The 16,744-nt window shown below is 38.9% G+C and overlaps 1 protein-coding gene across 1 annotated transcript in view; it reads left to right on the top strand.

Moving 5' to 3' along the window:
* Positions 1 to 9,932: 9,932 nt before the first annotated feature.
* Ipo7 (importin 7) overlaps positions 9,933 to 16,744 on the top strand; it is a 58,773-nt gene continuing 51,961 nt past the window's right edge. Inside the window, exon 1 of the mRNA XM_027942323.3 lies at positions 9,933 to 10,152. Coding sequence (XP_027798124.1) covers positions 10,069 to 10,152 — 84 coding nt within the window. The 5' untranslated portion in view covers positions 9,933 to 10,068. The remainder of the gene's footprint in view (positions 10,153 to 16,744) is intronic.

Below are 16,744 nucleotides of genomic sequence, written 5' to 3'. Positions count from 1 at the left end.
ACTGGATCACTGAACTACATCCCCAGCCCTATTTTGTAATTTATTTAGAGACAGAGTCTCACTGAGTTGCTTAGCACCTTGCTTTTGCTGAGGCTAGCTTTGAACTTATGATCCTTCTGTCTTAGTCTCCCAAGGTGCTGGGATTCAGGCATGCTCCACCAGACCCAGCTAGGGATATAGGTCAGGGGTAGAGTGCTACATCCCTGATTTGGGATGTCCATGGGTTCAATCCTCAGTATAAGAAACTATACATCCATCTATTCTTTATTAATACCAACATAATACCTGACCCTTCTGTAAATAAGGCCTGTTTCCTGTCCCCCCATCATTAGAGTGAATTGAAGGAATTGAAGTGCAATTAACATTAGCAACATAGGAGTTAGAGTCATTTGAAATTTATTCATGTCTTCTGTTCCTCCTTAGACCTAATCCCAAATGTAGCATTTCCATTGTAAAAGGAAATTCTTGACCATATGGCATGATAGACTATGTTAGTCCTCTTTTCATTGCTATGACCAAAATACCTAACCAGAACAACCTAGGGTAGGAAAAGTTAATTTTGGCTCATGGTTTTAGAGACTTAGTTCATGGATGGCTGACTCCCGGGATGAGGTGCATGACTGGGAGCTTTGGTTGCATTGTCCTTGGTGAACTATAGTAAAGTATGCAGGCTTCATTGGGTCCTAGTTACATACTAAATACTGTTTCTTGAACAGTTACGTAAAGGGCCAGAGAGTAAATATTTTATATTTATAGAACATATACAGTTTCTGTTGAATATTTTTTGCATTTCTTTTTTTATTTTCATAATTTTTATTATTAGAGTTCAAAATTGTTTACATATTTAACTTTTGTCTATTTTCCTTTTTTTAAATTTATTTTTTACATACATGACAATAGTAGAATGTATTACACTCATTATTACCCATTTACAGCTTTTTAACTGTAAATGGGTAATAATGTTTTCTTAACTCTGTATATAAAGTATGTTCATGCAAAATTATGCCATTATACATGTACTCTCTCTTTTTTTTGCATTACAATTCTTAATACACAAATATACCACAATTTATCATATCTCTGTATATAAAGGTATGTTGACACCAAATTCAAATCTTCATATATGTATTGTGTATAATGATGACAATCACCTTCCACCATCCTTGCTATTCTCCTTTCCCCTCCCTTTCCCTCCCACCCCTCTTCCCTACTCTCTTCCCTTCCTCCCTTGCTCTCCCTCCCTACCGCACTTTGAGTTACCCCCCTTATATCAGAGAAAACATTCGGCATTTTTTGGGGGGGATTGGCTAACTTCACTTAGCATAATCTTCTCTAACGCCATCCATTTACTTGCAAATGCCATGATCTTGTTCTTTTTTAGTGCTAAGTAATATTCCATTGTGTATCAATGCCACATTTTTTAATCCATTCATCCACTGAAGGACATCTAGGTTGGCTCCACAGTTTAGCTATTGTGAATTGTGCTGCTATAAACATTTTTGTGGCTGTATCCCTGTAATATGCTGTTTTTAGGTCCTTTGGGTATAGTCCAAGAAGAGAAATAGCTGGGTCAAAAATGTAAAAACCATTCTTAGCTTGTGGGCTGTAAAAACCAAAAATATGATAAAGAACTACAAAACCGCTGGGCATGGTGGTGCACACCTATAATCCCGGCACTTTGGGAGGCTGAGGCAGGAGGATCACAAGTTCAAAGTCAGTCTCAGCAACTCAGTGAGGCCCTAAGCAACTCAGGGAGACCCTAACTCTAAATAAAACATAAAAAAGGGCTGGGAATGTGGCTCAGTGGTTAAGTGTCCCTGGGTTAAAATAAAGAAAGGAAGGGAGGAACAAAGGAAGGAAGAAGGAAAGTTATTAAATGGTATGATACAGTGTATAAACTTCAAGATTAGCTTTTCTCACTCAGCAACCTGCTCTGGAGATTCATCCAGGTGGTTTTGTGTAACATTTTTTTCTTTCTTCTGCTGGATACAGGTGATGCATACCTGTACTCCCAGCAACTCAGGAGGCTGAGGCAGGAGGAATATAATTTAAGGTCGGCCTGTGCAAGACTGACTCAAAATAAAAGTGCTAAAGATCTAGCTCAGTGGTAGAGTACCTCTGGGTTCAATCCCCAGTACTGGGGAAAAAACAAGATTGGTCCTTATTGAGTAACACCATGCTATAGGTGTACCATAGTTTATTTAACTGTTCACCCACTGAAGGACTTCTAGTTTCCAATATTGGACTAGTATTAATAAAGGATAAATAAACATTTATGTACAGGTTTTATGTGAACATAGCTTCATTTCTCTTCAATTCTCCAGACTGCAATTTCTTGATCATATGGTGGTTTCATCTTTAGATTTTTTTTTCCTTTTTTGCAGTATTGGGGATTGAACCCAGGAGCATTCTACCACTAAACTATATCCCAGCCCATTCTCTTTCTTTTTTTAAGTATACATTTCCCTGTTTTATATTTATTTATTTATTTATTCTGGTACTGGGGATTGAATCTAGGGTGCTTTATCATTGAGTCACATCCCTAGTCCTTTTTATTTTTTATTTTGAGACAGGTTCTCTCTGAGTTGTTCAGCTGGCCTTGAACTTGCAATTCTCCTGTCTCTGCCTCCTGAGTTCCTGTGATTACAGGTATGCACCACTGTGCTGGCTCTATTTATTTTTAAGTTTTATATATTCTTTTCTATCTTATAATAATTTCTCAGTAATGATGTATGAAACAAATGAATAATGGAAAAAGTGATTGACTTATCTTTTTATTCATTGCAGTCTCATACTAGGCCTCTGGATCTAAATTAATAATAATTCTCAATTATCAAATCTTTGGTAAATTCCACCACTATGTGAATATTTGAAAACCATTCTGGGTGAAATGTCTTGAAACATATCATTTGTTCAACATTCATTGTGTACAAAATTTGGGCTAACTGCTTGATATATATCATCTTACAACAATCTAATGATAGAAATGCGGTCATTCCTATCTCACTGAAGAGAAAATTAAGCCCATAGTCATAAAAAAGCTGAAAATTATAAGTCAAGATTCCACCCAAGTCTGTCTGCCTTTACTAAGCCACAATAGAAATGAAACCCTATGGTTTGACTAGTATAATTTTTACTGCTTAAAAGTTGAATATTTCTGAATCAGCTGTCAATTAGATTGCTGTACTAGTCTGTTTTCTGCTGCTATAAAAAAATTCCTGAGGCTAGGTATTTTATTAAAGTCATCTACTTAGATCACTAAATAGGAGTCTGGAGGATCCAAACAGTATGGCACTGCCTCCTGATGGGACTCCCTGGCTGTATCACTACATAGTGAAGAAAGGAAAAAGAACCAGACATGTATATAAGGGGCCAAATGGTGGTATCCCTCACCTGTTCTCATAATAACTAACTTGGGTCCAAGGAAAACTATTTTAATCTCTTCCAAGAGTGATGCCTCTGATGACCTTCCAGTAGGCTCACCTCTTAAAGTTTCCACCACTTTGAACCATATCCAAACATGATTGATTACCTTCCTAGAAAATGAAGGCTGCCAAATCCCCAACCACAGTTCTCCTTCCTGGTGACGGGATGGGGCTGATCTTAGGTCAGAGTTTTCTGAGTATTGGAGACAAAGCTACCTCAGAGTTTTTTTTTTTTTTTGGTGGTGCTGGGGATTAAATCCAGGGCCTTGTGCATGTGAGGCAAGCACTCTTCCAACTGAGCTATATCCCCAGAACCTACCTCACATATTTTGACTTCTTTTTGTGGAATCTTCCTGTTTGCCATCACATGACCATGCAAAGTGGGTGGTATATCTCTCCCACAATATGAGTGGACAGGTAAAAGGAAACTTTTCTAATGTGAATTAAAAGGATAAACGTAGTGTGGTGGTGCACACCTGTAACCACAGCTGCTTGGGAGGCTGAGGAAGGAGGATTGCAGGTTCAGAACCAGCCTCAGCAACTTAGCCAAGCCCTAAGCAACTCAGTGAGAGCCTGTCTTTAAATAAAATATGAAAAGGGGCTGGGGATGCAGCTTAGTAGTTAAGTGCTCCTGGATTCAATCCCCAGTACCAAAAAAATAAATAAATAAATAAATTAAAAAAAAATACAAACCTGATGCATGATTTCTCTTTTGACCCTCATGGTTACCCTGAATACTTTAGGTGATAAAAAGAATATCCAGCTAGGAATGTACTCCAAGGTACAATGCTTGCCTAGCACGTGACACTGGGTTCAATCTCCAGCACCACAAAATAATTAAAAAAATAAAATAGGCCTCTCAGTGTCACCAGTTGCTGTGTGCATGCGGAGGAGCGAGCTAGCTTGCAATAAACACCTCTTTGTTGCTTACATTGATCTTGGTCTCTGGTGGTCTTTTGGGAGTCCCAAATTCAAGCATAACATATGGGGGCTTGTCAGGGATCCCCCTTATAAGCCTACCCAGACACCCCGATTGAGAGGTAATGAAAATCCGGCCGAAACACCCATCCCCAGATGACAACCTGTTTTTCCCCAACCAGACTTCAAATGGAACTGACTTCTAAAAGGGAACTCACGCCCCCCATGTTGTCGAGCCCCCTCATGTTAGACACCGCCTTTCAGCTCTGAAGCAGCCAGAATGAGCCGTCGCCCCTTCTCCTTATAGCAATAAGGAGTTCCTAAAATTAGAGCGGGGAAAGAAGCCAGAAATAGACAGACAGTGTAAATCGAGTCAGGTTGGATCTAGGAGGCCATTTTTTTTTTCATTAATTTTTTTTTTAAAGAGAGAGGAAGAATTTTTTTTAATATTTATTTTTTTTTAGTTCTTGGCAGACACAACATCTTTGTTTATATGTGGTGCTGAGGATCGAACCTGGGCCACATGCATGCCAGGCTAGTGCACTACCACTTGAGCCACATCCCCAGCCCTAGGAGGCCAATTTTGAGTGAGTCTGGGAAGTTGAAGACTGTCCCCTGAGGGTTACTATTTACCAAGATGTAGAGCCTGCCCAAATAGATCCCCAATGGAGGGAACCATGATTGGTTTCCAATTTTCCAGACAAAGGGGGGAATGAAAAACCAGCCTCTACCTCAGAGCAAAGCCTGTCCAAGGAAAGGGGTGTGACCCTTGTCCTTGGAAAGACCCACTGAGGACTCCTATGAACATACCCACCCTGCTGAGTTGTTTATCTACAAATAACAGGAGAGATCTGCTGCGCCAGGTGTCCCGACTCAGTCAGGCTAGATGGGGACCCATAGCAACCCCCTAGCAGCCACCAATCAGCATGAGACAGGGAAAATACCTGGGATCCCAGATGACCCTCCCAGTAGTTTTTGGTGGTTGATAACATGTTGGGAAACCATGTAGTTCAGCATGTACTCCCCTTGTGGTTTAAACCAATCAGTACAAACGAATCCCCCTCTTGTTACTAACCAATCACCCCTACCCAACTTGTTCCTGCCAGTGAATGTGCTAATCATGTTTTAGAGTTGTTTTATGATTTTCCCACGGTGTGTGATGATTTGCTAAGAGATACTATGATGTATGTGAAGTCCCTGCCTTCCCCAAAGAGTGTATAAAACTGCTGCAAACCCTGGGCTTGGAGCCTCTCAGCGTCACCAGTTGCTGTGTGCGTGCAGAGGATCCAGCTAGCTTGCAATAAACACCTCTTTGCTGCTTAAAAAAATAAATAAAATAAAATAAAATAAAAATTAAAGAGGATCTACCTTTCTATTGTAATGAAAATGTCTTCTGTTTCTAACCATGGCAGAGTAACAGCAAACACCTCTTGTTGTAAAGACCGAGAAACTGAGTAAAATACATCAAATAACTATTTTTAGGTATTAGACAAGATATGTGGGTACATTGGTGACTTAGGAAGCTGAGGCAGGAGGATTTCAAGATTGAGGCCAGCCTCAGTTTTAGTGAGACCTTGTCTCAATAAAGGGGATGGGGATGTGGTTGAGTTGTAGAGGATTTACTTAGCATATGGAAGGCCTTGAGTTACATCCCCAGTACCTGAGCAGAAAAATATTCCAATCATATAAGTCACATTCTCTATATTAGTAACTTTATAAAATAAAACCAAATCTACATATAAGTTGGATATACTACTTACTCTGTCACCTAGCTCCCAAATGGTCCTGGGGCCAAACTATTTTTTAAAAAATATATATAGACTATTTTTTTAAAATATTTTTAGTTGTAGGTGGTCACAATACCTTTATTTTTATGTGGTTCTGAGGATCAAACCTAGTGCCTTATGTGTGCTAGGTGAGCGCTCTACTATTGAGCCACAAACCTAGCCCCCAAATTGCTTTTGTATAGAAAGGAACTCTGTATTCCTAGATAGGGTCATGCACCCAATGTGTTCTTTTTTCTCTAAAGTATGAGACACAGGCTCTTGTCCAGCTATACACTTGCAAGACTTTTTGTCTCCCAGTTCTTGGCACTATCTCTTTAAAAACATATGTATCTTTTTATCACCACCCCTTCTCCTTTTCAGTTTCAGGGAAGAGTATTAATATTTTTAGATCACTGTCTACATGCCAGGTGCTTTTGCATACACTATGCTGTGCTGTAATCTTCACAATTCCATAATATATGTCATTTTTGGAATCTAAACTATATATGTAATAGTACAAAGAGAGCCAGGTGAAGTGGTACACTGTAATCCCAGCGACTCAGGAGTGTGAGGCAGAGGGTCAAAATTTGAAGCCAGCCTTGGAAACTTAGTGATATCCTAGCTCAAAACAAAAATAAAAAGGACTGGGGATTCAGCTCAGTGGTAAAGCACCCCTGGGCTCAATCCCCAGTACCACAAAGTAAGGAAGGAAGAAAGGAAGAACCGATTGGTTCATGAAGAGATTTAGATTCTGGCTCAACCATCTAAAGTCTATTCATTCTTTTCAGTATTTGCTCACTAAAGTATTTACTGAACTTCTCTAGTCATATGAGCCTTGTGGTAGGAATGGAGGATGCAAAGGTAAATAAAACATAATCCTTTTTTTAAAGGCTCTCATATTAAAGTGGTGAAGGGAGAGGAAAATTCTTTATTTTTTTAAATTTTTCTTTCATGATTTTTTTCTTTTAAATATATAAATATTTTTAGTTGTAGATGGATACAATACCTTTAATTAATTAATTTATTTATGTGGTGCTGAGAACAGAATCCAGTGCTTCACACATGCTAGGCAAGTGCTCTACCCCTGAGCTACCAGCTCAGCCTGAGAGGAAAATTCTTAAACATATTATATCAGTACAATGCTAGAGAGTTCTACAGATCTTTATTATGAAGATTTTTTTTAATATTTATTTTTTAGTTTTCAGCAGACACAACATCTTTATTTGTATGTGGTGTTGAGGATTGAACCCGGGCCACACATCCCCAGCCCAATTATGAAGATTTTTTGACCTTTCACAATCTTAAGTAGACTACCTAAGCCTTGAGTTCTTCATTTGTAAATGAGGAATAATTATACTTCACTTCAGGCACAGTAGCTGGCACATAACAGGAATTAATATTACCAAGTCCACTATTCCAGGGAAAGGCTTTTGAGCTACATCCCTATTCCTTTTTTTTTTTAATTTTTAAATTTTTTTTTTTTGAGAGAGAATTTCAATATTTATTTTTAGTTTTCGGCCAACAGAACATCTTTGTTTGTATGTGGTGCTGAGGATCGAACCCAGGCTGCATGCATGCCAGGAGAGCGCGCTACCCCTTGAGCCACATCCTCAGCCCTTTTTTTCAGAGTGGAAAATAGAACTTTATTAAAGGACAGCAGAAAAGACTTCTCCCAGAGGAAGAAGGGGACCCAAGAGATGGAATCATCTTTTTTTTTTTTTTTTTTTAAGAGAGAGAGAGAGAGAGAGAGAGAGAGAATTTTTTAATATTTATTTTTTAGTTTTTGGCAGACACAACATCTTTGTTTGAATGTGGCACACATGCCAGGTGAGCGGGCTACCGCTTGAGCCACATCCCCAGCCCACATCCCTAGTCCTTTTTGTTTATTTTTGAGAAGTGTTCTTACTAAGTTGCCCAGGATGACCTTGAACCTGACATTCTCCTGACTCACCTCCCCAAGTATCCAGGATTACAAGTGTGTGCCTCTTAACCTGGTGGCTTTTACTTTTTTTGTGTTTGTGTGTGTGTGGTACTGGAGGAGATTGAACCCTGTGCCTCACACATGCTAGGTACACACTCTTAACACTGCGCTACACCCTCAGGTTCCTGAGAAAAGTTTTAGTGTGCACTCCTCCTTTCTGTAAACTAAAAACAACAAATGATCAGTTAACAAATTATACTTGAAGCTGTTTACATGATTTTATCACAATAACATAGATATGAAAGGAAATTACCCCCAATCTCCTAGAAAACAATTTTTTTTTTCATTTGCCAAACTTGCTTCCCAGTCTTTGTTCATGTTACAAAGCTAAATCTTTGCATGAATGCTTTCCTGGTGATACAAGGTATATATTTGTAATCTGGGAAAGGGCAGTGTCTCCCCAGTTGCCTTGGGTACTGGACTTCATCTTCTGTGCACAAGGAATCCTGCCTCAGTCTCCTAAGTAGCTGAGGCTGAAAGTGTGTGCCACTGCATCCAGCAATATTTGCAATTTTTAATGGCTGTGACATATTTAATTAACTGGATTCTTATAATTTGCTCAACCATTTTCATATTGTTGGACATTTCTCTTGAGATGTAGTTTTTCAGTGGAGAGAACGAAAACTTTGAAAGCAAACCTTTGTTGGAAAGCATAGTTGAACATCTGGTTAAGTAATCTTGTAAAAGTTATTTAATCTTTCTGAAACTGCTTTGATGAATGAAGATGAATTTAAAAAAAAAATATTTATTTTTTAGTTGTAGTTGGACACAACACCTTTATTTCACTTGTTTATTTTTGTATTGTGGTGCTGAAGATCAAACCCAGGGTCTCAGTACCTGCCGGGTGAGCGCTCTACCGCTGAGCCACAACCCCAGCCCTGAAGATGGATTTTACTAGGGCCTACACTTTTACTCTGCATTTAGAGGTGATTTATAAAAAGTCCTGGCAAACATATGGATATTCAATAGACGTCATTATTTCAGTATTTTGTAATTACAAAAAAAGTAATGTGAAAAATAGCATTCACACATAAAGCTTAACATTTTGTATTATAGTATTTCCTTATCATAAACAGTCTCATAAAATGGGATTACTGGGTCACGGAGTATAAACTTTTTTTTTTTTTTTTTTAACATTTAGAAATACATCTCGGGCTGGGGATGTGGCTCAAGCAATAGCGCGCTCGCCTGGCATGCGTGTGGCCCGGGTTCAATCCTCAGCACCACATACAAACAAAGATGTTGTGTCCGCGGAGAACTAAAAAAAATAAATATTAAAAAAAATTCTCTCTCTCTCTTTGAAAAAAGAAATTTAGAAATACATCTCAAATTGCTTTTCAAAAAAGTTAATTCAGAAGGGCGTGGTGGCACACACCTGTATCATCAGCGACTAGGAAGGCTGAGGTAGTAGGACTGCAAGTTGGCGGCTAGCTTCAGCAATTTAGCGAGTCCCTGTCTTAAAAATTAAATAACTAAATACATAAAACTGGGAACATAGCTCAGTGGTAAAGCGCCCCAGAGTTCAATCCCCAATGCCCTCCACCCTCACCAAAAAAAAAAAAAAAAAAAAAATCCTTTGATTACACAGCTATTACAAGGATTGCATCAAACATTGTATCAGATTCCCTAGGTATATTATATGAACTCTTTGTAGCTCATTGTCTTAATTTTCTTTCCGTGGTTTAAACGTTTTTTTCTCGAAGAGCTGGACTCATCGGTGGGAACCAGCCACGTGGGCTGCGTCTGCGTCCGCGGACTACATTTCCCAAAGCCCTCCGCTGGCGCGCCGACAGGAAGTGGCCGGAGCATCTCCCGCCTCCACACCGAGGCGAAGAGGTTCTATCCGGGGCCTTGGCGCTTCTCTTTCCTTTCGCGCCGGTTGCCGCTGCGGAGCGCGGCGGGTCCATGTGCGCAGTGAGTGGCGCTACTCTTGCCCCAGTAGCATCAGTGCTCCGGGTTTGACCGAGTCCGCGCTACAATGGACCCCAATACCATTATCGAGGCCCTACGGGGCACCATGGACCCAGCCCTGCGCGAGGCCGCGGAGCGCCAGCTCAATGAAGTAAGGACGCCCGGCTAGCGGCGGTGGCGGCGGCGGGCGGGCTGACTCTGGCAGGCAGAGCCCTCCCGGCCTGGCCAGAAGCGCGGACGGTGTCGCCAAGGGGCCCATATGGAGGGGTCGGGTGGAGACCTGACGGCAGTGCCACGCCGGGACGCCTCAGGCTGATGTGGTGGAGGTGGCAGCCGCCAAGGCTGCCTTTGCGTCTGATCCCGAGCTGGGCCTCTGGCTACGGTCTAGGCGTGAGGAGCCGGCCCGGGCGAGGCGGGCGTGACGGGCTGGACACATGGCTGGCTCCGGTGGCTGGCCGCCCTCTGGCTCACATCCAGCTCTTTCCTTGAGTCCAGGAGGGGGCGAAACTCACTGGAAGGTTTTCAGACGTTTTCGTGAGCAGTCTTGTCGGCGCCGAGTCTGGAGGGGCTCCTGGGAATACATACTGGTTTATGGGGGTCTGTGCATGTCGAGCCTTGTCACTTCGCTGGGCTGATCAGTGGCCTGCCTCTTGGTCACAACTTATTTCTGGCGAGCTGCTTTAAGAGGGAAGCCTGCGCCTCATTGGTAGGCAGGAGTAGTGTGGGTTAACATATGAATCTGATCCTTGCTCTTCTCCTGTCATAATGCCACAGTCGAGAGGCGGGGTGATGTAGTGGAAAGGGTCAGGTGAAGTGCACCCTTCTAGGTGTAGCTGCATCACTAATTTCTTGAGTGACCTTGGGCAAGTTGCTTAACCTTTTGATTCTTAGTTTTTTCCATTCATAAAATTAGGACACAGGATTGCTGTGATGGTCAAGTGAGATAATGTAAATCTGAGAGCTTTGAAACGTGCTTCACTTGCAGATCATTTTAGATGCTGCATTTGCTGAGGGTTAGTTTCTTCTTGCCCTGTATTTTTTGGAGAGCACCCCTTGGAAAGCATTACCACGTGGGTATCTTATTGTACTGTGTTCATCATCATTCCTTGTTTCTTAACTGGTACAGTTTTAGATGTTAATGATTCCTATTTCAAAGGCTTCCTCAAAGGACTATTGTAACTTCTGTTGCCAGTTAATAACCGTATTTTGATATATTGTTGAATCTGTCAGTTTTAGTGATTTAGCATACATTTTTGAACTTAAAAAGAAGTTCCACTTTAAAGAGATTCAGTTATTATATGCTCGTCTTAGCTGACATTTAAAACATTACTTTTTGATTTATCAGAAGCAGCAGGAATACCACCAATTGAACAACATCTTGTACAATGTTGTACTACAGAAACAGTTCAAGAAGACTACTCAGTTCAGATGAATTAAGTGTAAAATTTCAAACCAAAAAGTTAAATCTTTTATATGTTAAGATCATCATACTATGCTTAACAATTGCATGCTCAAAGTCACCTTGGGAGGAGCTTAGATTTCTTTTGGTATAAAAGAGGAAGTTGAAACAAATTCCCACTTCGAACCATTTACTAAACTATGGGGGCAGTTATGGATCACTTTTTGTTTTGACTTGTGTTATGATAGACACGCATTTTGATGAACATTATTTTCCTTATGAAGTATTTATGCAGGTGTGAGACTAGAAAAGCAAAAAGTAATTTGTGTTTGTAACTTTGCTCTTAATAGCACATTACTTTGACTAAATGTACTTGCATGTAATTATTAATTTAAAACACTATTACTTGAAAGAGTTGATTCCCTTACATAAAAATTGCATAAATAATATTTTGTGCAAATTTGAAAATCACTTATTCTTTTTAAAATTAAATTAAAATTTTTATTGGCACTTTGTAATTATACATAATAGTGGGATTCATTATGTCATATTTCTATGTGCGCTTATGAATCATTTTTTGGGCAGGTATTTCATGTCTTGTTATATGCACTAACATAAAAGACCCGGGGTAAGTATTTCACAAGCTAGTTTTTGGAAGATAAATAATCAATGGTATTCAAAGCCTTTTATTACTTAACCATTGAGTTGCTGTTTTGTAATACTATGGAACAGTGGACACTGTTGATCTTTTCTGGCAGAAAATGTGTTTTATAGCTTTTATGTCTGTGATTGTTAGCTGTTTACATTTCATATGTCTTTCAATTATTACATTAATATTTTATAGTAATTTTCCTAAGGTACCTTTTTAAAAAATATTCATTTATTTACATGTTTATTTATTTACTAACATACTTACTTGTTTTGTGGTACTGGGGATTGAACCCGGAGCACTCTTACACAGAGCTACATCCTCAGTCCTTTTTATTTCATTATTGTATTTTTTAAATTTTGAGACAGGGTTTTGCTAAGTTGCTGAGACTGGCCTCTACAATCCTACTACCTCAGCCTTCAGAGTTGCTGAGATTACTTCTAGAATATTTACTAATTTCTAATCTTTATTCTATTTTAATGCATTAGTTCCTCCCTCCCTTATATGTGAGTACTTTTTGCTTTTTTTAAAAAAAAATATTTTTTAGTTGTTGATGGACCTTTATATTATTTATTTATATATGGTGTTGAGACTCGAACCCAGTGCCTCACACATGCTAGGCAAGTGCACTTTCACTGATCTACAACCCCAGCCCTTGCTTCGACTTTTTGTGACTGAAACTTGATTTAGGGAGAAGATTCTAATTGAGTCTTGAAGTTTGAATATAGTAAGAATGAGGAAGTAACATTTTTGTTCTTGAGACTTTAGCTTTGAAAACTATTGATCATTCTACATGTCTTATCATTTTACTGAAGCTGTATTTTGGCTCATTTAGTTAAAGGAAAAAGATCTTTAACATGTGAATGAATTTTTTTTTCACTAAGTGAAGTAATCACTGACTGTAAAAATTGCAGATGTTTTCAAAGTGTTTATAATGTAGATAGTATGAAAACAAAACAGTACTCTGGCCATAGAGTCTTTGCACTTAGCTGTTACATTTGCTTGGAACTCCTTTTATTCAATTATCTCCCTGACTTGTTCTCTTATTTCCTTTGTCTCCTTATCACCAAGGAGTTCCCTGGCTACCACACTCCCTCTCTGCATTTGTTTGTTTTTCTCTGTAGCACTGATTTATTGTACATTTTATTTCTGTTTTTCCCCCTATAATTTTTAAGTTTCATGAGGAATGGAGTTGTCTTTTGTTACTATTATTCTTTGATTTGCCAGTGTTAGACTTTATTCACTGACTTAATATTACAATATATAATAGTATAGAATTTAGCTCTGTTATACCCCTTTCAACTCAAGGATGTTTCATCTATTTATAGTACATAGATCGTTAGAAACTGCACTGAAGTCTCCATTTTTAGCAGGTATTATCAAGCTACATCTACTTAGTATGACTTATTCTGTAGTATGTTTTATGTTTTGATGGCTCTTTTTACTTTTTGGACCACTGTTACAATTTTGGAACTTATTGTCAGATCCCAATTCTAATTATCTTCATGTAGCAAACTTTGCCTTTATTATTGGAGAAAACAATTGAAAGGTACAAGTTGGAAATTCCATTGAAAGCCCTTTAGATGTTTTAAGTACTGAGAAGTTCTGACCAGTCCTTCCTAGGTATTTTTGAAAGATTGGTTCCAGAACCACCTTGGTTTAGAATACCAAGGATGCTCAAGTCCCTCATAAAAGGTAGAATTTCCACATAACCTGTGCATATATATCCTCCCTCTACTTTCTTCTTCCTCCCCCTACTCCTCCTTCTCCTCCTCCTGCTCTTCTTCTTTTGAATTGGGGTTTTGAATCCAGGGCAGTCTGCCTCTGAGCTATATCCCCATCCCTTATCTTTTACTTGGAGACAGGGTCCTGCTAAATTACCCAGCCTGACTCTGAACTTGGAATCCTCCTGGCTTGACCTCCCAAGTCACTGGTGTTACAGGTGTGCACCAGCCAACATGCACAGCCATAAACTGAAGTTTTTATATGTAATGCCAAGAAAAAAATCTTGAAATATATTCTGAATGATACTCCTAGTCTGGTTCATTTAACACCAACTATCTGTATGCTAAATAGTAAGCAAAGTTAGAAATTGAATACTTACCTGCAGTCAGGACTGTAATGGAGCTCTTTGTATGTTTTAAGTGAGAAAACTATTATGCATGACCTTGGTAAAAGACAGATATGATATCAGCATCCCTCTCTGTCACATTTGTAGCCAAGAGAAATGCCCTAAGTGGAATTTGAAGGCTTACCTATAGATGCCATTTAAACCTTCAGTTCCTAAGCTTAATGTGCCATGAAATGGTTATATAGGCAAAAATGCTGCTGTTTCCTTACATGTTTTATGTGAAAAAGCAAATGAACTTAGTTTTGATATATTTCTTTATTTTATGTTTACAAATGGTGATGGACAAACTAGTGTTGTGATGGACCTTATTTATACATGTTAATTTGATTTTTATTTTTATTAAAAGACAAAATCAAGGCTGAGGATGTGGCTCAAGCGGTAGCGCGCTCACCTGGCATGCGTGCGGCCCGGGTTTGATCCTCAGCACCACATACAAACAAAGATGTTGTGTCTGCCAAAAACTAAAAAAAAAATAAATAAAATAAATAAAAATAAAGACAAAATCAAGTGCAAAATAATGGCATATTTGTAGGCCAATTTGCACATTAAACAAAATATTTAAATGTGTAGTGTGTACATATATGCCCTAGTCTGTCTGGGTACAAAATAACTGAGCCGCCACAAAGCCTTGTAGGTTCAAACAGCAACTCTTTATTCCTGAACTCTCACCGGCACTCTACACACACTTCCTGGGAATACACTCCCTCCACCGGGCTCTGCGCTCCAATTTTCCTGGAACCCTGCGAGAACTCAACCCGGGGAGAATTCAACCCGAACTCCAAAATAGCAGGCTCCCGAGGCAGAGGATCTGCCCTAATCCCGGAGCCACCCTAATCCCAGAGCAGGGTCACCTTTCAACCATTCCCTCTAGCAAAATGTGGGGCGTCATTCCGACTAAACTGTAGCTCTCAACACATATATATGTATGTGTACACACACACATACACACTTTTTTGGGGGAGGGTACCAGGGATTGAACCCAGGGGCACCTAACCACTGAGCCACATCCCCAGCCCTTTTTAAAAATTTTTTATTTTGAGACAGAGTCTTGCCAAGTTGCTTAGGGCCTAAGTTGCTGAGGCTGGCTTTGAACTTAGAATCCTCTTGTCTCAGTCTCTCAAGCTGCTGGGAGTACAGTTGTGTGCCATTACGCCTTTCTAATAGTGTATATTTTTCTGTAGGTTGAGTAGCTAACATTCCTTAACCAGGAATATTGAAAAGTAGATACTATTTGGAATCTGGGAGTGGGAAAGTCTCTGGATACTTTGGATTTTAGAAAATTACTCGGTGACAGCATGTTGAAGATCTGAAAGATAAAATATGAAAGATTTTATATATATGTATGTATTATTTTGTACTGGGGATTGAACTGAAGGGTATTTTACCACCACTTTACATTCCTACTCCTCCCTTTTTAAAACTTAAAATTTTCAAGGCTGCCCTTGAACTTGTGATCTTCCTGCCTCATCCTCACAAGTCAATGGAATTATAGGAATTTCTCACTACATTTGGTTCAGTATTAGTATTTGAATAAAATAGTCATTTTCAGATGTAGTAGACGGATATATAATTTTTTTATTGTTTCTGTCAGTTACATATTAATGATGAGTCTGAGTAAAGTGGCATTTTTTTCCTTTTGATCTCTAAATAATTTATAATGAAGTTTTTGTTTGAAGCAGGAGAATGTAGTGAGAGTCTCAGCCTGGTCCTAACTTTCCCCCTATAACTTCATTATGCTTCATATTTCATGTAAAACAGGTATAGTTATTTGGCTTTGTCAAATTATTTAGTAAAAGGAAAGGTCAGAAATTCTGTAGCTTTTAAAATTATTTTGTATTCATTTTATGTAAAAATTTATTGTGTCAATTCCTTAAGTCTCCCTCCTTTTCATTATAAATGGTTTAACTTAGACTAACTAATTGAAGTCTCTCTGCTTGCATTTAACAAATAAACTTTCAAGATATTGAAATTAGGTGATTCCATTGGAAAATGTGGGTCCAGATGGAAAACTGACTTTGGGAGACAGGGATTTCTCTTCATGAGTTAAAATTTATGTCTGGTTTGAGGAGCTGATAAATAAACATCATTGACAAACAGTGTAGCAGGCAATTGGAATGTAGAACTGAAGTTTAGAAGAGAAAACCACAATGAAAAGTCATTTTCTTTTGCAGGTTACTATAGAGAAGAAGAAAGTATGAACCAGAGGTGTGGGGTGGACTGGAGGGCCAAAGTTTGGGTTATGCCCGTTTTTTTGGGTCTTGGAGAAATGGGGAAAAAGTCGACTGGGGAATTCTGCATAAAAGTAGGAGAGATACAAAGAAAAAATTTACAAGTGAGAAGGATGGTTGTGATTAATTAATTTATTTATTTTTTAAATTTGTCCTTTTTAGTTATATATGACAGTAGAATGTATTTTGACATTATACATACATCAAGTATAACTTCCCATTCTTGTGGTTGTACATGATGTGGAGCTACACTGGTTGTGTATGCGTATATGAATATAGGAAAGTTATGTCTGATTCATTCTACTGTCTTGTGGTTAGAGTTAATTTAGCTTCATT

Source organism: Marmota flaviventris, chromosome 9, assembly GCF_047511675.1.
Source record: "Marmota flaviventris isolate mMarFla1 chromosome 9, mMarFla1.hap1, whole genome shotgun sequence".
Taxonomy (NCBI): domain Eukaryota; kingdom Metazoa; phylum Chordata; class Mammalia; order Rodentia; family Sciuridae; genus Marmota; species Marmota flaviventris.
The sequence above is the reverse complement of the archived record's forward strand: the minus strand, read 5'-3'. Positions and strand labels throughout refer to the sequence as shown.